The sequence below is a fragment of the Boleophthalmus pectinirostris genome, unplaced genomic scaffold (genome assembly GCF_026225935.1).
Source record: "Boleophthalmus pectinirostris isolate CB_2022bp ecotype Guang Dong unplaced genomic scaffold, ASM2622593v1 HiC_scaffold_2, whole genome shotgun sequence".
Taxonomy (NCBI): Eukaryota; Metazoa; Chordata; class Actinopteri; order Gobiiformes; family Gobiidae; genus Boleophthalmus; species Boleophthalmus pectinirostris.
In genome coordinates, this window is record NW_026571152.1 from 2,008,068 (window position 1) to 2,035,384 (window position 27,317).

At 40.6% G+C, this 27,317-nt stretch overlaps 1 protein-coding gene across 1 annotated transcript in view; it reads right to left on the reverse strand.

Annotated features, from left to right (window-relative positions):
• Nucleotides 1–399: 399 nt before the first annotated feature.
• The window catches only part of LOC110159371 (calmodulin-like protein 4), a 33,668-nt gene continuing 6,750 nt past the window's right edge, over nt 400–27,317 (reverse strand). The window contains exons 3-6 of the mRNA XM_020923920.2: nt 19,067–19,088; nt 16,510–16,650; nt 3,336–3,524; nt 400–497 (exon numbers count right to left, since the gene is read on the reverse strand). Coding sequence (XP_020779579.2) covers nt 400–497; nt 3,336–3,524; nt 16,510–16,650; nt 19,067–19,088 — 450 coding nt within the window. The remainder of the gene's footprint in view (nt 498–3,335; nt 3,525–16,509; nt 16,651–19,066; nt 19,089–27,317) is intronic.

Here is a 27,317-nt window from a genome sequence, read left to right on the forward strand (position 1 = left end):
GGTTTGGCAGAGTTTGCCTCAAAAGGTTGTGTAACAAAATATTAAGTTAAGGGAAACATCATTTTTGTCCAGGCCAGTTTCATTATTTAGTTTTTTCTAATAATTCTGTTAAACTACAGGTGAAAAGCAATGTTTGATTTTTGTTGGACAATTTCCAGTAAATGTGTATTTATTATTGCTTTTATTAGTTTCAAGTTATTTCAGTGATGATTGTTGATTTTTCTTTCATTGCCAGAGAAATACCAGCAATTTTGTCCACGTCTGTATATGACCGTTTACCATTTGAATCTGAAAACTGTCACTCTGTATTCTTGACATGTTTATTACCGATAAGTACAAATATATTTTAAAGAGTGTAAAATGTTTGTGAGTCCTTTGTGAGTCCATGAGGAGCACAGTTCATCTCTTGGAGCAGGATCGAGCCACAGCTTTGGCAAACTGCTCACAGTAGACTCTCCCGTCAGCCCCCACCCCCGCCTCCTTCAGCAGATCATCCACTGGAACACAAGACACACAGACAGAGCAGGGTCAGGACAAGAGAGGGACAGCTGCAGATCTTTACATGACTCAATCCAACGTGTGTCACCGATAAAGAAAATCAAGTTAGAGAATGAGTACAGGGCGGGGGCGTGAACTGGTGGTGGTGAAAACACGGGTAGATTGGAGCAATGACGTGAATGACTTGAAGAAGAAGAATGAAGATCACTTTAAATACAGCTCTGAGTGGGTAGAGAAGAAGGCGAAACGATAGGCTCTATTCACACTTACCAGAAGAACTTACCAACACAACCTGCCAAAGCTTTTATGGGGGATTATGGGACTCTAATCACAGCTGCACCTACAGGCAGCTTCTTGAAACTGTTTGGAACATCTTTTTTTTTTTTTTTTTAAGTTAGACAAATGATAATACACAAATTAATAGGCCATTTATAAAAGGAAAAAAAATATACAATATAATGACATTTAGATGAAGAAAACCCAGATATTACCCCAAAGTTACTATCACCAACAGAGCAGAAAGGAAGTCGTCATCTTCATATTTCCAAACGTCTTTTGGTTTGTAACATAAGTGTGAATAGAGCCTATTAGAACATGGGAAAAAATAAGATCTTCAGGATTGATTTTGCATACTATGTCCTCTTTAGAAAAATTAGAGTCACAGCCAAAAAATACATTAAAATAAAACCATGATTTTGTTTTATTTCTGTCTTTCATTTTGTTTTTCTTTTTTGTTTTTGTTTTTTCTTTCTTACTCTGAGAGGAGAGGACAAAAGTGACTCTTGACCATGAAGGTTTTTGTTGTTCCTTTGGCAGTAATATTCCACAGTATGACATAAAACATCTATGGCCATGGAAAATGTTTATAGTAATGTTGTTTTCAGTCTTGTTTTAGCCCCTCAAACCAGACTGACAAAAGTGAGGCTGTCAATCTGCTCCATCAGTCCCTCTCATGAGGCCATACTGGTTTGTCAAAGCCTGATCCCATCAGATCTGAAAAGCTCAGCAGGACCAGGCCTGGTCAGGACTTGGATGGGAGACACTTGGAAAAGCAGGTGCCACAGGGGGGCGCCAGTCACATAAAATGGTAAGACACTTCACCCACATTGCCTAGTATGAAAGTGAAGTACAGAACTCTGTTGTATGAACTCTCTGCACTGCATTTCAAAGCAGTAAACTGTTATAATACAAAATCAAATGAAGCTGTGATTGTGTTGCCTTGAGTGTAGAGTTTTATATTAAATGTATCTAGTTTATTTATGTTGTTTTTATTGCTAACAAACCTCTCAGTGTTCACAGGGTCACACAGAAAGTAAAACAAAGTCTGCACACTTACTCCCAGAGGCAGGTCATGACCTGATGGAGATCCACTTATCCAAACACTGTCGTTCATTAAATATTTGGGAGGAAGTGCAGCTTTGTCTCACGTTCTGTGTTCAGTGCAGTAGCTGTGCACACATGATGTGTGTATACCTACACCTTTTATCATACAAGCTCACACACACGCACACACATGTGGCTCTTTCAATATGTTTTAAGCAATAAAAACACTCAATTAAATAAAGACAGCAAGTTTAATGTTACACTGTGGGACATTACAGGCAGAAGGAGAACATCTCAAAGGACTGGTGGTAAAACTCTTGGCCAGTCTTTCCTGGGTTTGTAATATCATAGTTACTATGTATAAGTTACTAGTTACTTATACATATCATGTTACTGTAAAAACTTAAATCTAGTCAAATTAAGATGACTTGATTTAAGAAAGTTTATTATGATTTGAGTGAATTTCACTTGATGAGTGAAATGATCTACCAATAGAACAAGACTTGTTGTACTTAAACATGAAAATATCTTGTTACAGTTAAAGGTGCATTGTGTCACTTTTCTGATGGAGGGTCCATCAAATACTTTTCTCCAAGGAGCTGCTACTGTTTTAAATGGAATGTTTCACAGTATGGCATTAAACCTTTCTATCTTCATGGAGACCAAACCAAGTTCCAGGTCAGATCTGTGGAGAGGCGATCCTGCTCACTGTCAGAATGACTTTTTTTTCTAGGTATTTTTGAACTGTAAAACCACCTGTCATTGAATAAATGTAAAGTAGAGCTGTTTAATGTGTTGTTGTGTTGTGCTGTTGTGTCGGTGTGTTGTTGTGTTGGTGTGTCAGTGTGTCGGTGTGTTGTGTTGTAGTGTTGTTGTGTTGCATTGTGTTGTCGTGTTGTTGTGTTTTCGTGTTGTCGTGTTGATGTGTTGTGTTGTCGTGTTGTTGTGTTGTGTTATGTTGTTGTTGTCGTGTTGTTGTGTTGTTGTCGTGTTGTTGTGTTGTCGTGTTGTTGTGTTGTTGTCATGCTGTTGTGTTGTCGTGTTGTTGTTGTTGTTGTTGTTGTGTTGTGTTGTGTTGTGTTGTTGTCGTGTTGTTTTGTTGTCGTGCTGGTGTGTTGTCGTGTTGTTGTCGTGTTGTCGTGTTGTTGTCATGTTGTTGTTGTGTTGTCGTGTTGTTGTGGTGTTGTTGTGTGTTGTTGTTGTCGTGTTGTTGTCGTGTTGTTGTCGTGTTGTTGTCGTGTTGTTGTTGTTGTCGTGTTGTTGTCGTGTTGTTGTCGTGTTGTCGTGCTGTTGTGTTGTGGTGTTGTTGTGGTGTTGTTGTGGTGTTGTCGTGTTGTTGTCGTTGTTGTTGTCGTGTTGTTGTTGTCGTGTTGTTGTCGTGTTGTTGTCGTTGTTGTGTGTGTTGTCGTGTTGTGTGTGTTGTCGTGTTGTTGTCGTGTTGTTGTTGTGTTGTTGTCGTGTTGTTGTTGTTGTCGTGTTGTCGTGTTGTTGTCGTGTAGTTGTGCGTTCCTCACCCTCCTTGTCCGTGAGCCTCTCTCCCAGACAGGTGAGCTTGGCCCGGAGTTCCGAGACCAGGATGTAGCCCTTCTGCTCTTTGTCGGCCATCCTCAGAGCGTCCAGGATCTCCTCCTCTGGCGCCTCCTGCTGGAGCTGCCGGTGCATGATGGTGAGGAAGGTGGAGAAGTCCAGTTCTCCTCCGCGCTCTGACCAAACACAACAGGGAGAAGATTAAACATGACAGAGATTCTTTTAGTTTCAGCGCACAGTTCAGGTCCCAGGGTAAATGAGAGAGTTATGTCGGCCATTGCAGAGAAATATGCATCCTTAAAATAGCTTTTAAAAGAAAAACATTTTCAATTTAGAAACTTTGAAATGCCCTCGGCAGTACTCACATATATGTAAGAAAAAAAGGTTTCTAATTGGTTTTTCATTTTTGGAAAAATAGAGATTTGAAAATTCCACATTTAAATTCTGCTTGCTTCTTTTTGCTGTGATATTTTGGATATTTTATTTAGCATTTGAGTAAACTACATTTGACTGAATAATTGCTTTAAAATTCAAATGTTTGCTTCATTTTTTTGGAGTTAAAACTGTGCGATGGCCCTGGTGGTTGACGTGGTGGACGCTGAAGCTCCCTGTAGTGCTGCAGGAGGTGAGCGCTCTGCTGCAGGTGTTTGCTCACAGTTTATCTCCAAGAACATCTCCAAGACCAAAGACCTGTGCTTTTAAATCCGATGTTCTGTCCAGATAGTCGGGAAATGAACACATGTTTATATAGCGCTTTTCCACTCTCAAGGCTCTCAAAGCACCGTAGTGCTCTCATTTACTCTTTAAAAGGATCCCCGGCTACTTTGACACGCTGCTCTTATATGATTAACGTTGGCATCAGTTATAAATACGTAATACCAAAAAACTCAAATATGTTCATTTGTATCTTTTTTTTTTTTTTATAAAAAAGGAGAAAATACGATCACTATAGTAATTCACCATATTTGTTTATGTCACAAAGCATTCTGGGTAACCTCGTCACAAGGTTGTATGGATTGGCGGTCTCTGTTGATGAACATGGTTCTGTTCAGTCTTTTCAGTTTGAACCAGAGCGCACATCAAGTATGGAGGACAACTCGGTGGACAATAATGATGAACATGAAGACGATCAGAGAGGTGAGGAAGAGAGAGCTGCTCACAAACAATGGTGACTGTGCAACAAGTGTTCACCAAAGCAACAGAGAGGGACAGAGTCTGTGGGAAGAGCTCAGTTTTCTGTCAGGGGCAGATCAGGGGGAGTAAATTTTCATTTTATTAGTATGGAGTAAGAAATATGGAGTAAAAAAGTTTTCAGAAATATTTGTGTGCTAAGGATAGAAATCCGTGTATATTGTCAGACTTTTTTCTGGACATTACAACCGAAAGCCCCGCAGTGTGGCATTATATCAATCGATGGCATTAGCAAAAGTTGAACTGACAACAGAAGACAACAACCTTGTGACGAGGTGACCCAGAATGCTCTGCAACGTAAACAAATATTGCGAATTACTAGTGATCGTATTTTCTCTTTTTTTAATAAAAAAATACTATAAACATATTTTTAAACTCAACGTCAGGTGTGTTCTGAAGGAGGTAACAGCATTAGAACATGACTATACATACAATAACCTGTCATTGAAATTTGCAGCACTATTTTAAAAAAATTTAAAATCCAGGTTACATCACAATAGAGACAAGTGTATTTGGATCTTGCTAAATCTGAGTAGACGTGGGAAGTCATCCATTATTTATTCACTATCCTGCAAGCTTACATGCTGGAACTAAGCAGCCTACTGAATGACAAACAGTGTGAAATCCCCAGTGTTTGGTGAGGTCTGACCCCTGATTAACCTATCACACCCCCTAAAAAGCCTCAAAATCAAACATAAAAATAGTCCAGACGCCATTTCATACAGACCCAGACAGGGTCAGCTCGATGTTCCCGATCTTCCTCCAATTACGAAAAGTATCAATGTTCTTCATTAAAACCACAGGCTGTCCTCATCTCAACTTATGAGTTGAACTCATAAAACAGCAGCATGTAGAACTTTGTACAAACTCACCGCACATCATCCTGGAGTTCAGGTAACAGCAGCAGTCAACAGGAGCAGTCATCATAGCTCGCAGCCCCTCAGGATGGGCCTGGGTTCCGCTTCTTGGTCTTGTGCCATTCTCTGAGTGCATTGGTCAGATGGTCTGGAGGCTCTGTTCTCCATGTGCTGGTTCCAGATGGGGACAAGCAAGACCAGTGCGCAGTGGACTACAGGTCCGAGTGGGCTGCTCCAGTCCTCTGTTCTGGAGGATTGCGGCTGGCTCCAAGGTGGTACAAACCATCTGAACAGAAGCACGAATCCCGTTTAGTTGGTTGTTCTGAGCGTCCGTCCTCCATGCACTTGGTTATTCCCAGGGAATGTTCTTCTCAGGCCGAGGCTCCTAACATCACTCCCCACTTCAGCCCCTCTGAGCCCTGCCTGAACCAGAGCTGCTCCCGCTGGGTCAGGACTCTGGTGTGGGTCTAGTCCAACTGTAGCATTTCTCACACAAAGATAAATGCATTTCATTTTATAAGTTGAATTAAATGAATAGGGCCTATTCAGTTTAGGCTGTTTGTGGCATCCACCGTGGTGTCTTTTTTCATATTTGAGTTTGTATTGCTCAACAATTTGGAGATGGGGACCCCTGAATATTGACAGTATTTCACACACTGCTGACGAGGCAGGTGGCTGTCCATGAGTTTAAGGATGGTGAAAACTTAGAATTGTCGCCATAGCAATTAATTGTAAAGCAAACCTGCTGTGCAAACTTGACATTTTAGAGCTTTTCCACAACATCACATCTTCCTCCATCTGCCTCAGCACTGGCTCACCCCAGGGCTGTGTTTTAAGCCCCCTTCTGTATTCACTGCTCACTTATGACTGTGTCGCTCACTATTCATCCAATCATATAGTGAAGTTTGCTGATGACACAGCAGTGGTGGGGCTCATCATGAACAACGATGAGTCCAACTACAGAAGGAAGGTCTGTCAGCTGGAGGCCTGCTGCAAAACTAACAATCTGTGCATCAATGTAAAGAAAACAAAGGAGATGATTGTGAATTTCCACAGGAAACCTATGCCCCTTCTCCTCTGTACATCAATGAAGATGCAGTGGAGATTGTTTCCTGTCTTAAATACCTGGGAGTCCAGATCCTGAACAGTCTCAGCTGGTCTAACACCAGTTGCACAGTGAAAAAGGGACACCAACGCCTAGACTTCCTTAGGCGCCTCAAAAAAGCAGGTGTGGGTCCCTCTGTCCTGAAGGTCTTTTACAGGTGTGTGGTGGAGAACATCCTCACCACCAACATGACTGTGTGGTTCAGCAGCAGCACCAGGGCAGAGAGGAAAACTCTGCAGAGGATAGTTAGAGCTGCAGAGCACATCTGTGGCTGTATCTGCCCTGCGTTGAAGATATTTACATCAACAGGTGCAGGACAAAAGCCCACAGCATCATGAAAGACTCCACCATCCAGCACATGGACTTTTTACAGCTCTCCCATCAGGCAGAAGATTACGCCATCTACAGGCCAGGACCACCAGACTACAGAACAGTTTTAATCCCGATGCCGTGAGACAGATCAATTCTGTCAGAAAGCACTCACTTGGAACACACTTTAGAAAATGGGGGCGGGTGGGGGCTGTTTTTTAAAGACTGTATTTGACATACAATATTTTTAACTATTTATTCTTATTATTATCTGTGCTACTGTTGACCTGGACCTAAGTGCAGTATTTAGTTTCAGTGTATTTTTTTATACTGAAATGACAAATAAATTCTGATTCTGATTCTTTTAACCATGTTATAATTGTTTCCCCTTCTCATTTCCCCTCTGAAGTTGGATTTGGAGTGATTCATGTATGTCTGAGTCATCTTTAATCACTTATTTCCAAGACACCATTTTGCCGATCAACGCCCATTTTCACTGCCACTGGTTATAACCCACATATATACACACACAATATGTGTGCTTTAACAACACAACACCCTATCTACATATCTACATATCTATCTATCTATCTATCTATAACATAAAGTTAAAAGTGTCTTGCCAAATGACACAACAATCACATGCTATAGAGCTGAGATCAAACCTGTTCTTTTCAGGGTGACAGGTGAACACTTTAGCAGTCCTGTAACCATTTTCATTCAGGTCTTTTCTAGTAGTTTTGTTACTGAAAATCTCAAATGTAAAAATCCCCTTGAACATTCTTCGCGGTGTTCAGGTGAGGACACTCTCAACTCTTCTAACAGCATCTTTAAGTCGACAAAACTCGACTCGACATGCAGGAGTTCTTTCATTTTCTCCACACCAGAGACTGTTTCCACTCAAATAAAGAATTGTTCCCTTTGGCTCTAATTCAAGTTGTACTAGAATTAGAACAATGACCTGGGGAGCTGCTAATAACTAAAAAAAAACTGCCCTTAAGCCAAACGCTACAAAGAAAACATTCCATCTCTTGGACATGTTAGCAGAGTGACAGGTATAAACAAGCTTAAGCATGAGGTAGAACCAGGGGAATGGCTACTGTGACCTGTGTGCCTGTCAGAGAAGAAAGAGGAGTCATCCATCAATTAGTCTGGCCTGAAAAGACTGAGAATACAAATGTCAGGCTGCCAGGACCCATACTTACACACACACAACTCAGCACCTTTATCAACAAGCCAATCAGCACATACAGCAGTGTCTCTGGTAAACACTGACCACAGAAGAACACTGCACACCACGATGGATTCCAAACAGGAAAGAACATTGCCGGGCAACTGTGTCTGAACAGTTACCATTCACCCTTCACAGCAAGAAAGTTCTGGAAGATCTCAGAAGAAGATCCCCAGGACACCCTAGCCTTTCTGTGTGGAGTTTGTATGTTCTCCCTGTGTCTGGGTGGGTCTGCACTGAAGGACGAGTTAAATACAGAGGACAAATTTCCCTACGGGGACAGTAAAGTGTACGTTGACCTGACCTGTGCCAATTACGTTTCATCGTGTTGTGTTCAGGATCCAGTGTGAGTGTGTCTGTTTCTATTCTGCTCACGCAAAAAGGACAAGAAAGAAAGATTTACGGAGCCGTTAAATCCCACAACCTTGAATACCCCATCACAAAACTTTAAAACCATGGACCATACAAATACTACTCCTTAATTTATAGTTGTACGTCTTCTTGTGGATGTTGAGTTTTCACACTGGGGGCACTAGTGTCTTTATGACTCTGTGTTCCCAGTACATTCATACAGTCGCTCTCCGAATGTGTCCCACTGTGAACACACACTCGTTTGGTCTCAGCACAGTCGTTACAGAGACAGTTTAGATGGAGCCTGTGGGGTTGACAGACTTCAAAACTGCTGCAGTGAGACACCTGTTGGATCAATACTTTAAGATCTACACAATATTCTGTTCTCAATGAAGAAATAACAGTGGGTGGTATTTATTTTAAGCAGTGTTAGAACACGTTGGCTCTTCTGTAACCAGTACAGTACAGGACCTTTACCATCACTGACAAAGAGCCCTGGACGTTTGCGCCGCTTTTTAAAACTTGGTCACAGTAAGTTTTTATACCAGAGCAAACATGTTTATTTTTACTGGTACAATATATGTTTGAACAAATGAAATATATCATATTTTTAATGGTAACTGGCAGAACTTTGGGTACTTTATTTTTGGGCACTTTAGAGCTACACTACAGAACTTTAGTGGAGGGTCTGCCACCTGCTTGTCTCCATGGAGATGTTCCTGCTTTCTCTGAAACTTTCCACAGTATATCCTTAAGTGTATCTATCTCCATGTAGACAAGATGGTCTGATCTGTGGAGATGCGAGCTCACTCCCATTATGAATGTACGTTTTTAAGGTTTTTGTCAACAAAAAACAACATGAATGAAATGCTAGATGTTTCTTTCTCACATGTTTGAGTAATCTTTATCATTTATTAGTCTGTCTACACCTCCAAAGCTCGAGGAGGAAACAACATTATAGCATAGATCAGAAAATGGCACAATATGGGATCTTTAAGTGTGATTTAAATTAAATTAATGAGGAAAAAGATCTAATACCTAAAGTAATTTGTAAAAACTCTAATTAAAAAGTAACATATAGACAAGAAACTATTGTAAGTGTATTCTGATTCAAATTTTAACATTAAAGTTGTTAAGCTGCATATTGGAGGCAGTCTGGTGAAGAAGTATGAACTTTAAAAACACAGAGGAGCACTTCCTGGGATACTACCTGATGACATCACGCAGTGGAATCATGGTTATGGTTAAACCTGGATAGTTTTGTTTATTATACATCTGTAAAACTTCAGAGTCTCTGTGAGTCCCACGAGACCAGGTCCTCCTCTCTTCTTGTCGTTTATCTTCCTGTCTGTTTGTATGTGTTTCCTGCGCCCTCCTTTCCTCTTTGTTCTTATGGTTCATAAATCACACTCCCACAGGTGAGCACAGGGGGCGCTGCACAGGGGGCGCTGCACAGGGGGCGCTGCACAGGGGGCGCTGCACAGGGGGCGCTGCACAGGGGGCGCTGCACAGGGGGCGCTGCACAGGGGGCGCTGCACAGGGGGCGCTGCACAGGGGGCGCTGCACTGTCACTCTCCCTCCGTCCGACTGTGTAAGCACTGACACATAAAACACAGCAGTAAATCATGAGGAGTCCTTGAGGCACAGGTCAGTGCAGTTGTGTCATGTGTGTGTGTGTGTGCGTGCGTGCGTGTGTGTGTGCGTGTGTGTGTGTGTGCGTGCGTGTGTGTGTGTGTGCGTGCGTGTGTGTGTGTGCGTGTGTGTGTGTGTGCGTGCGTGTGTGTGTGTGTGTGTGCGTGCGTGTGTGTGGACGCTCAGGGACTGTCGATTGTTGTTGTGTTGTTGTGTGTGGAGCAGAGGGATAGATACTATGAACAGGCTTGTGGGAAAAGTAAACAACGCAGTGTTCATTTTGAAAACTAATTATAACTTTTTAGAATCTTTTTTTTGACCAAAGTAAGATTAGTCGCGTAGGTAAAAGATTTAGTTTGGTTAAAAGGTTCATATTAGGTTATTTTCAGATCTCTGTTCTAATGGAGTTTCCTCATCACAAACACAACTGGAGTGTTTTATTTCATTCACATGTTTAACACATAAACTCTGCATATTTAGACTGAGTTCTTCTCTCCAACTGAAAACACTCTGTTCATATCCCTTCATTAGATTTGCTCCAGTTTTTTTTTTTTTTTATTTGAAGCATTTTGGGAATAGAGTTAGATGGATTTGTTTGTGTCAATAAGATATCATCTGCATACATTCTTTATTTGAATTAATCACTGCCAACTGTAATTCCTGTAATCTCTTCATCTAGTCCAGCGGGTTACAATAGGTGAGGCAAGAGCCACTGGGGAGGCGCCACACAGGTGGACTAAACCAGGACTGATCCCAGGACTGAACCAGGACTAAACCATGACTAAACTAGGACTAAAGTAGGACTAAACCAGAACTGAACCAGGACTGAACCAGAACTGAACCAGGACTGAGTGTCAGGACGGGTCTGGAGGTCTGTTGGGTGACTGCAGTGTCACACTTTGCGGACACCCTGCTCCACAGTCTCGGGGTAGAGCGCTACACTCCCGCGGGATCTGATGCAAAACAGAGTGGGGCAGGACACATTTTGAAATCTAATTGCATGTGGGAGCAGAACTGCACAGTGCGGGAGCTGGCATCTTCATAATATGAAGGTAAATATGTTGCAAAACGAGAGATTTCATCTTTTTTTTTCTTGTTCTAAGGTTGGTAATGAAATGTTTTTTTTTGTTTTGTTTTAGTTTTGTTTTTGTTTGTTTTATGATTCCAACTGGTCTTTTTCTATTTTATGTTCTGACTGTGAAGTGATGAATAATATGATCAAAAATATGGTTGATAGCTTTACAGTCTGCGACAGAATTGCCATCATTATCTATTATTGCTGTTATTGTATTTTGTTTCTCAGCTTTTTAACTAGAAAACCAGCATTTTTCTTGCCTTTTCACCACTTTCATAACAGTTTGTTTTTAACTTCATGCATTTTTTAAACCTCTTCATTGGTGTGTCCTGCTATATGTTTAATTTCTAATTCCATCAGTTCTTTAAATCTTCTGTCATTTCTTAGTTTCCTTTCCTTATTTTTATGGAGGCATAACTGATTATCCAACCCTGACATGTTGCTTTTGTAAATGTTTTATCCTTTGAGTTATTAATTTGGTAAATTATCTTTGGTTGTAAGAAACTATTAAATCTCCAACATTTGTAACTCTCATTTGGTGACGTTGGACAAAAAGTTAAAGAAACCAGGTCATGATCTGAGTTTAAAATATTTTGTATATTCATGTTGATATTTTCTCCAGTAGAATCTGTAATCAGAATATAATCAGTTCTAAAATATGAATTGTGCTTTTTAGAGTAAAAGGACTATTGTCTGGCATCAGGATTCATTCAAAAAAATAAAAAAACTATTTAAAATGATAAAAATTTGCTTGGAAGGACTGACATATTTTATAGAAATAGTTTCCTTTCATTTTGAAGTAATATTAAAGTATTCGGAAGAAAAAAGCGACAAATGATGTAAAATCCTGCACCTTCTACCTGTTTGCACAATGTTCCCTCCGTTACTTTTCCCTCTGTTACCATGACCTTTCTTCATAAAAAATCTCATGAGTCAAAAAGTTAGAGGTTTTTCAACCTAATCTTGTACCATATGGTAGAAAACTATATGAAGCAAATATTCAAACCAGTTTGTTAAGGATATGGAAGTGAGAACCAAGAGTTATCACTGTTTGGATTTATTGCCCAAAAAGTGCTGCATATTTCATTCCCTCCGTTACCGACATGAGTTTTTAAATTTTTTGTCAACAACTTGAAAGAATATCACAGGTTTAACTTGACCCTGTTGGAGTGTAACTCTTTCCTACATTCTGATACTTTACTTATTTCAATAGTTCCTCTAGTTTCTGAATAAGAGACATTTGAATGTCAAAAATCTGCCCCTGTTTCCCTCCGTTACTGCTTGACCAGACCCTGTGCAGTATTTGGGGCATATTTATATTTAACAGGGTTGTTGTTTTTTTTTCTTTTATTCTGCAGATGACCAGACACGAGAACCCTTCTGTTCATCTCTGTTTACATCTGCAGCATGATTTTTTGGATATTCGAATACAAACACCTTTAGATGCACCTGCAGAATAAAATATCTGCCCCGCTCATCTTGATCTTAATTTTTGATGATTCTTCTTTAGAGAGGTGAGATTCTTGTAACATTATGTTACATTTGAACTTTAGAATGTTTACTTGAGATGCTGATACCATTAATATTACGTGTAATTACTTTAACTCCATTTTTCATTGATGAGTCTGATTTAAAAAAAAAAAAAAAACATTAATTATAGAATACTAACTGTGCACAAGGGGAGGACACGAAAGGACACATTTAACATTTAACAAAACAACTGCAGTAAAGTAGAACACATAAAATTACAAAGAAGAAGAGCTCTCTCATCCTCAGACGTGACAGTGGCTGCAGGCTGCGTGTGACCTCAAACAAATCCTCATTATTGATTAGTCGGTGTGATCAAATTAAATTGCTGCTCCCCTGTATGAGCCAAATATCCAAATGAAAGTTCGTATTTGTTTTGTTTATTCATTTCTTATCACTACCATCAAATTAGTCTTGCCAAATAAACAAGGTGAAACCCAAACGGCAACTCTTTTTTTTAACTTTCCCTCTGAAACACGTACAGTCTCTGAGTTTTAATAAACTAGAAAGAGAATACAGAGGCAAAGGAAAAGGTTATAGTTTACAGTTGAACGTGGTCTTGTTTAGCTCGGGGCATTGTCGTCGTCGATGGAGCTCTTCCACATGTGTGTCAGGTAAATGAGTCCAGGGTTGGTGCACTGGAGGTCGGGGTTGGGGAGTGGGTTTTTATTTCTTTCTTCATCAGTGGTGTTAAATATACATCCCTTCCCTCTGGTTGTGACCTTTTCAGGTCTTTTTGTATTCAGCCTTTGTATCTCCATTCCTCCACTGACAAATCATGGTGACTGTAGAAAAACTGCCCATCCCAAAAAAGCAGTTTCACCTTCTCTGCCATCAGTGACTTTTATTTATCTTTCCATCTCAGAAGTCAACTATAATCACTCCAGGTAAACCTCTGGAGGTGTTGCGCTCTCTTCCAGGTCCAGAATGTAGTGCAGGCATGTCCAAACTATGGCCCGTGGGCTAAATGCAGTCCTTAGACAATTTTTTCTTGACCCCCAGGCTTCCAGGTGAATTGGCCCAAATTACTTTGCATCAATTAAAAATTAACATTTTACTGCAAGACTTTTTTAAATTTATCAAGGTAAACAAAGCTAATATTTTATATTTAGTGTGTGGTTTTATAGCCTGATTCATCAGCCGGTTTCACTTCGTAAGAATCCATGTGACCTCGCAGTGTTAGAATTTGTTCACTCGACAGTAGGCGGGTACTTTTTTATCATTTAACCAATCGCTGCTGTTTGGTCGTGACGTATGTAATGCACCACTAACAGGGCTAACTGGAATATTAAGCTTTTCCCAAATCCCGTAGGAAGAAGGACAATAACGTCTTTCCCCTTGATAAAATTCACCAAACATTTTCTTTGTTCTGGCTTTAAATCCTCGATCTTGGAAATTGTTGCCAACACAGAATATTTGGCTCTTCTCTGATTGGTTGGTGCCTGAACTCACACTTCTGGGGTTTTTTGCAAACCGTCTAGTGTATTCTGATTCCTGACCTAGTCACTGCAGAGAAATTAAATTGAGTGGAAGCACTAGGTGGCGCCAGCCTGACTAGTGGTTTTAAGAATGGTAAATGGTAAATGGTCACATTTTTCTATAGCAGAATCTTAGCATGAAGACTGAAGACTGATAGCTCTTTCTAACGTGTTAAACATGCACATATTTCAATTATTCACTGTATTCAGCACCAGTCTGTGGCCCTCGATCAGCTCTCTGCTTTGTCTGTGTTTAGATGTGGCCCTTGATGAAAAAAGTTTGGACACCTGTGATGTAGTGGAATATATAATCCAGTAGTCCCATCAAGTTATTCCCTTCCTTCTTTCAGGCCCATTATTCATATGTTGCTCCTTGTCTGCTACGAGTCTCCAGATCATCTAGTTTGACAGAGATTGTTGAGATTTGTTTGCGCAGCACTTGCACTTTGTTTGTTTTTTTCTTTGTCCATATCGTCCTCCAGCGTGTTTCTGCATTTCTCAGCATCTGCAGCGCAATCGTTCACCTCCTTGGCTTCTTTGGATACAGTCTGAATGGTCTTATACATTTTTTCCAAGTTTGTACTCCGATTTGAGGTGGATTGAATCAAAAGAGGTGAGCAAACGTGTAGATAATTTAGGTTTTGGAGAGCAAAGAGGAGAGAGTCTCTCAAAAGTATATGACACTAGACTAGACGAGACAGAGAGGCAAAGCAGGAAGATAAGGGCAAGAGAGGAGAGAAAACACGTCCGCCCTCCCTGATGTCGTCAGGCAGAAGGTTCAGGGTCCCAAACTGTAAACTGATCAGATTCAAACATTCTTTTGTGCCACTAGCCGTTATTCTAAACTCAGATAGTGCAGTTAAAAAATAATTATAAAAGGCTTAGGAAGTGTGCAATCAAAACTGCACATAGGCTCAAGGGGAATGTGCAATAATTAATAGAATACAAGAACGCAAAGGTCTTGCCTGATAAGAATAATTTAAGGTTCTGTTGGTGCATCACTCGTGCTCAGACTTGGTCTCATATCTGTTTTTGTTCTGTGGTATTTGTTTGTGTGGTGCTTTGTGTTGTGTTGTCCTGTTTTTTTTGTTTTGTTTTGTTTTATTTTCGTTAAAGCATGTGACCCCCTGTCCCAAGACAAATTTCTCTCATGGGAGACAATAAAGCATCTTATCTTATCTTATCTTACCTTAAAAATAATGATGTAAACTCTGTTTCAGCAGCACTTTGTGACAAAATCAGACGGCTCCTCTTTGTCTCAATCTGATTATAAGAGAATTCTAAAGGGACACTAACACAGAGAGGCCTGAACATGACTGTTGCATTGTGGGATCAAAGTGTGACAGTTGCCCTTTGTTGTCTAAAAAAACTGTTCTAAAATTGTGTCCAGAAAATAATGAATGCAGTTATAACTCATGAAAATTCTGAACAACAACAACTGGCATGCAAACGTGTATTTCTAACAATAAAATGTTTTATAATGAGATTCAACAACAAGAAGTGGATTTATTTTGACCTGAAGAGCCGCGTGTACAGTGTATCTGAACCAGGACACTCAAATACACAGAGAAAAAAATGAAAAAAGTTTTTTCTCTCACTTTTAAACTAAAATCTCAATTTGAATGGATGTAATCAGCAAATCACAAAGGCAGCCATTTAACAACTGTAATTACCCCACTAACAACAAAATATTCTGTTTTATTCTGCATAAATTCTGCTGACCCTGTACTTGTAAATGTAAAGGTGATTCTTGTATTAGTTCAGCTTTCAGTCTTTTTGTTTAAAAAGTGAACTTTGAACAGAAGACATATTGAGCTTGTGTCTGTACAGTTCTAATCTACTGTGTGTCCTCGTGGATGATTATGTTGTCATTTGCACATTGTATTTCTCAATATTGATCTAAAACAACTTAATAAAAGAAACACGGCCTCTGAATTCTGCATTAGAAAACTGTGGCGCCCAGCGGGAGCTGACGTCACCGTGAACATCACCACAACAAAGTGCTGTGGCCCCTCCTGTGGACACCTGCAGACAACTCACTTTTTTTTTTCATTTGTACCAAAATGACTATGTGACGCTGCTAAATCCTAGACATATCAGTGATTACGAAAATAAAATTGAAGTACAAATTGTGTACATCACTGTGGGCGTGTACCATGGACAGTGTCAGCCAGGTTTGATCCGCAAAATGGCATCTTGAAAAGAAGTGTTTATAGATTGCTCAAACGTGCAGGAATCACTCAAATACAACTTCAGAGGGCAGACGAGAAGAGAAACAACTACAGAAATGTCATTTTTGCAGAATACATCTGATTTAAAGCATAACTCGCAAATCTAACCAGCCCTACTATCAGTACTTGTTATTGTGCGTGTAAACCCCAAACTGTGGAGTGTGTGAGCTGTACCTGTGTTGTGGATCAGCAGGTGGCGCTGTACTTCATTAGGCGTGGGACTGGAGCCCAAACACCTCATGACCAACATGAGGTCTGCTGCCTGGATCCTGCCGTTCCTCTGGCGGTCGTACAGAGAGAAGCACTCCTTAAAGTCTGCACACACACACACACACACACACACACACACACACACACACACACACACACACACACACACACACACACGCACACACACACACACACACACACACACACGCACACACACGCACACACGCACACACACACACACACACACACACACACACACACACACACACACGCACACACGCACACACACACGCACACACACACACACGCACACACACACACACACACGCACACACGCACACACACACACACACACACACACACATACACACGCACACACACACACACACACACACACGCACGCACACACGCACACACACACACACACGCACGCACACACACACACACACACACACACGCACGCACACACACACACACACACACGCACACACACGCACACACGCACACACACACACAGAGGAGCAGAGTTTAGTCTTTATGTGAAGGGTAAATGTAAAGAGGCATTAAGCTAAAAAAAAAAAATAAGAAAAAGAAATGATGTTTTATAAGTTTTCACTTTCATTATGCTCTGAGTCTCCCCTCCCTTTGCTCCCCGCGTTAAGTCACTCCCCCTTCAGATTCCTCATAATATAATCAGCGTGCACCTGCTAATGAAACTCCTGCACGTGGCAGTCGTTTGTGAAGTTGTTGTGTACAGTTTTGTATATTATTGTATATTTCTGGAGACTTGTCGTGTGGGAGTTTGGGTGATGGAGGCTTGGGGGCGGAGCCTTGCACAGAGTTGTACTGCTAACTCAGGAGGGTTTGAATATGGCCTGAGAGAGATGACTAGAGTAACATGTATAGACGATGTCAAAAACCTCTGCAGACATGTTTGTGATGAGAACAACTTTATAAAAACACAAAAGGTAAAGTACAAAGTTCAAAAAAATCTGTTTTGCATCATACCCCCTTTTTTCATTGAACTATCATCTAAGCAGTATATTTCTGCACCTGCCTCACTCTGCACCTGCCTCACTCTGCACCTGCCTCACTCTGCACCTGCCTCCTGCACCTGCCTCACTCTGCACCTGCCTCAAACTGCACTCTGCACCTGCCTCACTCTGCACCTGCCTCACTCTGCACCTGCCTCAAACTGCACCTGCCTCACTCTGCACCTGCCTCACTCTGCACCTGCCTCAAACCTGCCTCACTGCACCTGCCTCACTCTGCAACCTGCACCTGCCTCCTCTCTGCACCTGCCTCACTCTGCACCTGCCTCACTCTGCACCTGCCTCAAAACTGCACCTGCCTCACTCTGCACCTGCCTCAAACCTGCCACCTGCCTCAAACTGCACCTGCCTCACTCTGCACCTGCCCCTGTCTCAAACTGCACCTGCCTCACTCTGCACCTGCCTCCTTCTGCACCTGCCTCACTCTGCACCTGCCTCCTTCTGCTCCTGCCTCACTCTGTCCCTGCCTCACTCTGCTCCTGCCTCACCTGCCGCACTTTGCTCATCTTTTCTTATCATAAGTCTCTGTTGTAAACTTTTCCCGTAGAGCTCGGTGGTGCACTTCAGAGTCCACTCCGCTAAATGTCTCATTTATTTTTCCCGCAGGTTCATCAGTTGTGGTGAAGACCTAGAAGCTCATCTAAAACGCAAGATTCTGCAAAAATCCTTTAATAACTTTGAGATTTATAAAAATTTCAGAAACAGATTTAACAAAAAGAATGATGCTCTTGTGGTCATTAGTTAACACAGAGCCCATTTGCCCCGAGCAAACTTTGAAACTTTAATATGAATTTTCATAAAGTTTATGGGAGAAGAATATGAAGAGGAAATAAACCTCTGATATACTGACATATATAGTTCACATATCAGAACATGTTTGTAGATCTAAACTACAGGGTTAGCAGCTTTTGGACACAATAAGACAGGACATTTTGTTGTTTGTGGAGGAAATGATGGTACTTTGAGGGTCTATATTGTGCAAAATTGAAAAAAAAAAAAATGTCTATGTTTAGAATGTTGTTACCTCCTCCAAAACATACCTGGAGTTGTGTTTTGTTTCAGTCACACATGTTTGTAGAATCTCTCAATCACCCAGGTAGAATCCATGACAAAGGAGAAATTCAACTTGTCAACTGGACAAAAGTTTTTTTTTGTTTTTTTTTTGTTGAATAGGTTTTTGCAGCTGCTTGTTGAATTTCTCCTTTGCCTCATTCACACATGTTTGAGTAACTCTTTATAGTTTACTTTATAGTTTAGTTTAGTCTGTCTACATCTCCAAAGCTCATAATGCTCTGTTCCACCTTGTGATGTCATGAAGCTGCAGTTTTCTAATTAACCTACTAGTTTTACTTCATTAGGGATCTGCAGTTCCAGGGCTGAAATGATCCAAATGATTCTAGTAAAAGTGTGTGGAGAACACAGTGGAGCACTTCCTGTATTACCACATGACATCACAAGGTGCAACAGACTGTTTTCAGTTTGAGATAAGAACTCAAGAGCCCAAATATGCAAGGTTTGTGTGAATGAAACAAACACAACTCCAGGTTTGTTTGTGATGAGGAAACTACGGAAGCCGAGAGGGGTCACAACAAATGCAAACGCTGCAACAAATACAAATGCGACAACACAACAAACCAAAAAAAGCCACAATGGAAATGACCGCAGGACTCTATTTTAATGCAAACGCCGCAACAAATACAAATGCCATAACACAAACTCAAATGCCGCAACACATCAAAAAGCCACAAAACATCAAAATGCCACAACACATAAAAAATCCACAACACATTAAAAAGTCACAACGGAAGTGACCGCGGGACTCTATTTTCCGACGGACCGATCAAGCTGTAAGTGAAGAAGAAAAACTAAAACATGAAAAGTAAAAGAATGGAGAAGTTGGAAACGTAATTTACTGTTTTATCATTATTCGTTTCACGTTGTAGTTCTTCTTCTTCACTTGCCGCTTGATCGGTCTGTCAGAAAATAGAGTCCCGCGGTCACTTCTGTTGTGGCTTTTTAATGTGTTGTGGCTTTTTTATGTGACTTTTTAATGTGTTGTGGCATTTGCGTTTGTGTTGTGGCGTTTGTATTTGTCACGGAGTTTGCATTAAAATAGAGTCCTGCGGTCATTTCCGTTGTGGCTTTTTTTGATGTGTTGCGGCTTTTTAATGTGTTGCGGCATTTGCGTTTGTGTTGTGGCGTTTGTATTTGTCACGGAGTTTGCATTAAAATAGAGTCCTGCGGTCATTTCCGTTGTGGCTTTTTTTGGTTTGTTGTGGCTTTTTGTTGTGTTGTCGCATTTGTATTTGTTGCGGCGTTAATGTTTGTTGTGACCCCTCTCGGCTTCCGTAGGAAACTACATCATAACACAGATCAGAAAATAACGTCATACAGATGAAGCAGATTCAAATTTCAGTTCTTGCAGCCCTACAGCAAAACTGGTCCAGAACTCAGCTCCCCGCACAATCACCAGAGCCTCGTTCTGTCTTCTCATTAAATTCAGAACTGCATTTTCAAAGTCTCCAGTTCACTTTCAAGGCCATGCACAGTCTTGCCTCCATAACCACTTTTGATTAGAGCTTTCCACAGTAACGCAGAACACATTTTATACACAACCTACTCTGTCTTAAAAACATGGAAAACTGAAGTAGTTCATTTGGAACCATTTGCAGTGCTCCAAACTCATTCCTCACTCAACTTATGTGTTCAGAACAGCCTCATTATTCACCACAACAAGTTTAGAAGAGCTTTTCACAACTTCCAGAGTGAATCCTGGTAAAAGTAGCAAGCTAAGCGTGTACTTCCTGAATCTCAGACTTTCACCTCAAGAGCTGCTTCTATAATACCTGGACTGGGGTAAGAGATGTTTTGCAAATACATGGAAAAAAAAATCACACACACACTTGTCTTTTTTGCATATCTTTGGCTATATTGCACCAGATAGCACCAAAATTGGTCCAGTTTGTGTATTTTGTGATGTATTTTTAATTTCTGTGTTTTCTGTGTTTCGGTCTATAATCAAAATCCTCACACCCATGGTCCTTAGGTACATTTTTGTTCCACTGACTTTCATTCAAAATGCATAACTTTGCCAGTATAGTTTTACTTTTTGAATTATTTTTCATTACTTGGTTGAAAACTCTTCATTGTATTTATTTATTTATTTATTTTAAATTTATTTATTTTAAATGTATTTATTTTTGGTTTTGTTTTGTTTTAGTGTCCTTTTGATTTTTGATTTTTTTTTCCGTGTGTATCTTCCATTACAAGATTACATCAATAAAGACATTTGTACATATAAGTCCACACTGAAGGACACAGACGCAGATATTTGAGGTTAAAATTATATGAGTGTGTTCTAGAAGAGTCCTCAGCCTCTGATAATCCCAACACGAACTAATTAAAATCATTTGAAAGATGCAGAAAAAAATCACATTTCTTCATTTTGTTCATGCACATAATTTGAGACTTTTGGTGACACACAGAAACAAAATAAAATATGATGCAATGAAAATGATAATGAATTCAAACTATTCAGTCATCTAACATAGATATTCTGCTGCAAACTTCTGCCTCAGCTCAAATCGACCCCATTTAAAGTGTAACAGAGCTTTGGGGTTGTATGTACGCATGCACAGTACAACTAGGTAGCTCAAATCGACAGGTAGGTCATTTTGACAGGACACCGGCCCGCCAGGTATTTTCCCGGTAGTACAGATGACCAGTCTGAGCCAGTATGGAATAAATATATAAGCAGCAAGAAGGTTCAGGGTTCAATTCACAGCCTTTCAGTATGAAGTTTGGTGTGTTCTCTCTGTGTCTGGGGGGGGGTTCCTCTGGGCAATTCCTGTTTCCTAGTCAGGCTGGTGCCACCTAGTGCCTCCACTCTATTTCATGTCTCTCCAGCGATTAGGTCAGGAATCAGAATACTCTAATCTTTTTGCAAAAACCCTGGAAGTGTAAGTTCAGGCACCAGCCAATCAGTGAAGAGACAGACATTCTGTGTTGTCAGTGATTCCCGAGATCAAGGATTTAAAGCTGGAACAAAGAGAATGTTTGGTGAATTTTATCAAGGGGAAAGATGTTATTGACCTTCTCCCTACGGGATTTGGGAAAAGCTTAATATACCAGTTAAACCCGTTAGCGGCGCATTACATAAGTCATGACAAAATAGCAGTGATTGGTTAAATGATAAAAAGTACCCGTCTATCATCGAGCAAATGAATCCTAACACTGCGAGGTCACACGGTTTCTACAAATTGAAATGAAGTAAAACCGGCTGATGAATCAGACTAGTCAAAAAGGGCATTTAAGGGGTTAAAATTTCAAAATATTATATAATATGTGGTAAGTATGATTAGGGCAGAACTAAATTAAGACACTGCTATAAACAAGTTGGACAAAAATCCGTCCTGCATAAAAATATTGTTGTGTTCTTTATCAATGTACAGTTTTTAAAGGGATGCACAAGAGGTAAGGTAAGTCTTGTCTTGTAGTATAATGGGAATAGTAATGAAACGCAATGAAAAGTTTGAATCCTGCTTAGAATTAAATTAAAACCCCTCATCACATCTGACATCATATAAAGAGCCTACATGATCTATTTTCTCTTATGTAGTTTCTTCATCACAAACAGACCTGGAGTTGTGTTTTGTTTCGTTCACTCATGTTTAACACACAAATCCTGCACATTTAGGCGTTAAGAGTTCTTCTCTCAAACTTAAAACACTCTGTTCCACCTTGTGATGTCATGTGGTGATAATAATTTGGATCATTTCAGTCCTGGAATCACCAATTTCTACTGAACTAAATGTAAAAGGTAGCTGACTTGAAAACTTGAAAACTACCACTTCATGACATCACAAGGTGGAACAGAGCATTTGGAGCTTTGGAGATGTAGACAGACTCATAATAAACTTTACTCAAACATGTGTGAATGAAACAAAACACAAGTCCAGGTCTGTTTCTGAGAATGTAACAACATTTTAACATGACTTAAAGCTCACAACAATCAGTTATGCACAATATAGGACGAGACAATGGTTTTCTTTGATGTGACATCTCTTTTCACTTGTGGCTGTACATCAGTAGTGGAGGCAGCAGGGAAGAGACTGCTGCAGGATACCAAACTAGAAGAGAGAACTAAACTGTCACCTGATCAAATCTGCCAACTGCTGGAAATCTGTTTACCACCTACTTCTAGTTCAGACAGACAGATATAAGGAAGTGTCCACCGGCATCTGACCAGAACTGAAGAAGCAGCTTGGATGAACTGCAAAACATCTTCAACCAAACTAACTTTTGTCCAGTCGACAAACTGAATTTTCTCCTCGACACAGGACATTTAAACTTGACATGAAACCAACAGCTTCAGAGCTCCAGATGTTCTGTATACACAGCGGCGGCGGCGGCGGCAGCAGTAGTAGTGTAGTGGATACAGCACGTGTTTAAACCACAGGGTCACAGGTTCACTCTCTGGCACTATGAAATGGTCACTATGCTCAGGCTCTTATAGGACTGAGTTGTTATTATTCCAGTCCTGTTTAAATTATAGTCCTGTATTTTTAAAGCACAAATAGTCACTAAAGGATAAACAAAACACTACGTTTATCTGAATACGTATAGAGTTTAATCCACAGCTCATAATCCTCTTTAAAATGCAAAAGAAAAATCCAATTACAGAGAGCCAGGAGCACCCAGAGGCCCTCTCCGCTACACGCACTCTACACTGGGTTAATTATGAGAAGAGCACAGAGTGTAATGTAATGACCTTTAGAAAATACACAGAATACACATTTAGTTGTATGTGCTGTTTGAATTCATTTATATTTTAAGATAATCTTCTTCTCATCTAGGAACATTTAGAGAGAGTAGTCCAAGGATTAGCCTGCAGTGATTATGTTTAGGTTCACCCCGGCCTCACACTGCACGTATTATACATTTTCTGTATAATTAAAAACATCAGAAGAATTCAGAGCTCGGGTGGTGCAGGAGGCGGTGCAGGCAGAGGTGCTGTGGAGCGCCAGATTCATTCAGTTCGGATTCTGTTTTTACTGGACGCCAGAGCGACTGCAGCCCTTTATCTTTGAGCAGCCGAGCTCTGCTGTGCTGCTGCTTTCGGCAAAAAGAGAATCCAGCTGAAATGATTTGGAGCGCCACAGCAGCTCCAGCAGACAGTACGTGCACGCTCTCACCTCCTCTCACTACTTTTAATTACCAGAGCTGGACCACGTGAAGTTTATCATTTTACTTCGTGGTTGGACATGTGCAGTAGATATAGGAGTATGAAATTCAGTGGTGGAGTGTGCATTTCACAGCTAGGTTCAGTTTCAGTAGTGCTCCATCTGAAACAGTCCACTCCTCAAGAACTATTTGATGGTTATAAAAGCATCTTATTATACAGAAACACAGTATAAAGAGCTGTGGAGATTCTGTGCACGGAGAAGTGAGGAGAGGGGTGTGCGCGGTGCACGGAGAAGAAGTGAGGAGCTCTGGGGTAAACCAGGACTAAACCAGGACTGTTTGTCAGGACTGGCCTAAAGGTGTGCCCGCATAGACTGTTGGGTGACCGCAGATAAAAGGGGGCCAGGGCTCCACACTGAACGGGGCTCAGTGCAGCAGTGGCTCGATCGCACTTTGCGGACACTCTCTCTCACTCTCTCTCTGGTTTAGTCTTTTAGTCCTGGTTTAGTCCTGGTTTAGTCCTGATTCTTCTACAGATGCAGTTTGCTGTTTTGGCTGGTTCACTCTCTGACTGTCCAATCAGCTGTTCTGAATCTGGTGACGTCGTTTCGCTGCTAAAGTTCCTGGTGACACCAACTCAGAATCTGATTGGTTGAAGCAACAGTTTCATGGACATTTCTTTTGTGTTCGAGTTCCTGCAGAACAGATTGTGAAGGCCTCAGAGACACTTCTTTGACATTGACTCTGCCTAGCAACAAGTGACAGCTGAAATGTGATTGGTCAAATGCTTTAGTATGAAAATCCATGTGTGGAAGCAGCACAAGCATCGGAAAAACTCTGAAAAGAAGTGGACAGAACATTTGGAATAATTTAGTAATAATCTAATAAACATCAGTCTGTGATTTAGATATTTGTTTTAGGCCAGCAGAGAAGGAGTGGAAGACCCTGACACCACACCACTCATGTAATTCCAATTCTTCTTTGGACATTTAAATGTGCAGCTCTTTAGTTTTCTACAGCATCGTCATTCTGACCTGTGCCTGTGACTGATTTTGAGATGTCTTTATTTGTGAAGTGGCTTCTGTTCATAATTTGCATGTTTGAAATGAAACATCAAGAAGCTTTCAATCAAGATCTTTTAATTACACTTAAACCAAATCTGTAAAACTGATTTATTTAATTTACATTTGGCCCTCCAAGACCTTTAATCTGGCCTTGGCTGATTTTCTACTAAAATATTTTTATTATATTTCCTTTTAAATGATATTGTTAATTTTGTGTGGTGTTTATCACAGCAGCGTCTCCAGTGTCTCTGTACGTGGCCCCTCCCACCAGAGCAGCACAAATGAAGACTTGTCTCTTTCCAAATCGCTCTTAAAGGACGATCGTTTTGACTGTTGACCGTGACACCCTCATCAACAAAATGTCCAACATGAGAAAAGCGGAGCCCAGTGCAGGATTTTACAAGAAAAATTGACTTATTCCTATTTACATACAAGTTCATGTTCAAACATTGTGTTGAAATTGTATTTTTCTTAAAGTTTCAGGTTGTTCATAATATTATAATATTTTGTAAAAGAAAGAGTTCATCAATTAAAAAAGATTTCTGTAATAGATTTGTGTTTCTCTGCACAAATATTTGAACTTATTGTTATTTTTGGGGTTTATATGTCATGAGTTTTCTGATCCGGCCTCTTTGGGATCAAAGTCGGTTGGACACGGCCCCCGGACCAAAATGAGTTTGATACTCCTGGTTTACATAGTCATTTAAGAATCAGCAACCTTCTCTGAAAAATGATACTCAGACATTAGTATCATAGAGAATGGACTAGGGAGGCTCCAGTACAGATATTTTGAGCTGATATCTGACTTGCTGTTGTCGCCAGTAACAGATATTTGCAGGCACCAATATTCTTCTTTTAAAATCTATTGTACTGACCAAACTTGTTAAGTTATAGTGAACTTTAGAAATGAACCAAAATAATAACAAAATGTATTTATCTGATGCACTGAGGACAGACTGGGACTAACACATGACACATGGAGAAAAATACTGCTGCAAAATATCGGCAAAAGTTTCTACAATATCACTAGTACTGCCCATAACCAAATACTCTCCCTGTCTCCAACTGTACAGCTCTGGAGTGAAAAGAACAAGGAGAGAGCGGATCACTCTTCTCTTGATGAGCTGCCAGTTCAGCCCAGGACACAATTCAAACCTCACACAGCTCCTCTCCTGCACTTTTCACCAGTCTCTATAGAGCAGCAGGTTCTCAAATGAACTCTATCAGGTCGGAGAGAAACACGTCCTATCATGTACTTCTTAATCTTAAATCTTAAAAGGCTCATATTAGGCTCTTTTCTGATCTAAATTCTAGTGTAGTTTCCTCATCACAAACAGACCTGGAGTTGTGTTTTGTTTCATTCACATGTTTAACACACAAACCTGCACATTTAGACTACGTCCACATAACGTTACTATTTTTTATTTTTTTGTGGGTTGAAAACAATTTGCATCCACACACGGATCAATAAATATTCACATCCAGACGACAACGGAGCACTCAGTGAAAACGATGTAATACATGTGCCACACCTGTGTGTGGCGCTGTTAACAATGATAATAATATTTAATAAAGCAGATCTCATCACTGCTTTTTTTAAACTTTAAAGTCATTTAGCCGATTTTAGATGCATCACAGTTTTTTTTTTGTTTTGCAAAAGTTAAACATAATTTTTTGTTTTCAGTTAAGTTTAGTTATTTGGATGAGAATTATTAGAATAACTTGGTCTCAAAATCCATCAGTTTAATCACCCGTGTGTAATCTTTGTTATTGATCCGTGTGCATAATCTGCGGTGTGTGTTGTTAGTATTAGTGTGTCTCGGTTGCTGGGCAACAGGAGCAGCTCTGTGGGCTACACCTGTCACATTTCAGCAAAGGTCTTATGGTTCGTGGAGGCTGGTTCATGGGCTGCGGGCTTCATTACATTGGAGGACTCTGGTGATGACGTTTTCCAAAAGCTGCAGTTAGTTTGTCCACACGACAACACAACACCGGTGTTCTCAGATTTGGTAAATGGTCACATTTTTCTATAGTGCTTTTCCACTTTCAAGGCACTTAAAGCACTTTACAACAAGGAACCACTCACCCATTCGCACACACATTCACACACCAGTGTACACAGACACTATGGGCAAGGTGGGTTAAGTGTCTTGCCCAAGGACACAACAACAGCATTCATCTGTGGGAGCTGGAATCACACCAGCCAACCTGTGGGTCAGTGGATCTGACCACTCAACCTGTGATGTTTATGTCGAGAACTGGAATCAAACCACCAACCTTCAGATCAGTGGGCGAATGCTCTACCAACTGAGCTACTGCCGCCCCATTTCTCCACTCTGGAACCCGTTCTCAAAAAACACTGTTTTCACCCACCCAAAACACGACTCTGTGTGGACCAAAGGCCAAAACAAAATACAAACTTCACCGTTTCAACCAAAAAAAACGTGTCATGTGGACAGACCCTGACTTCTTC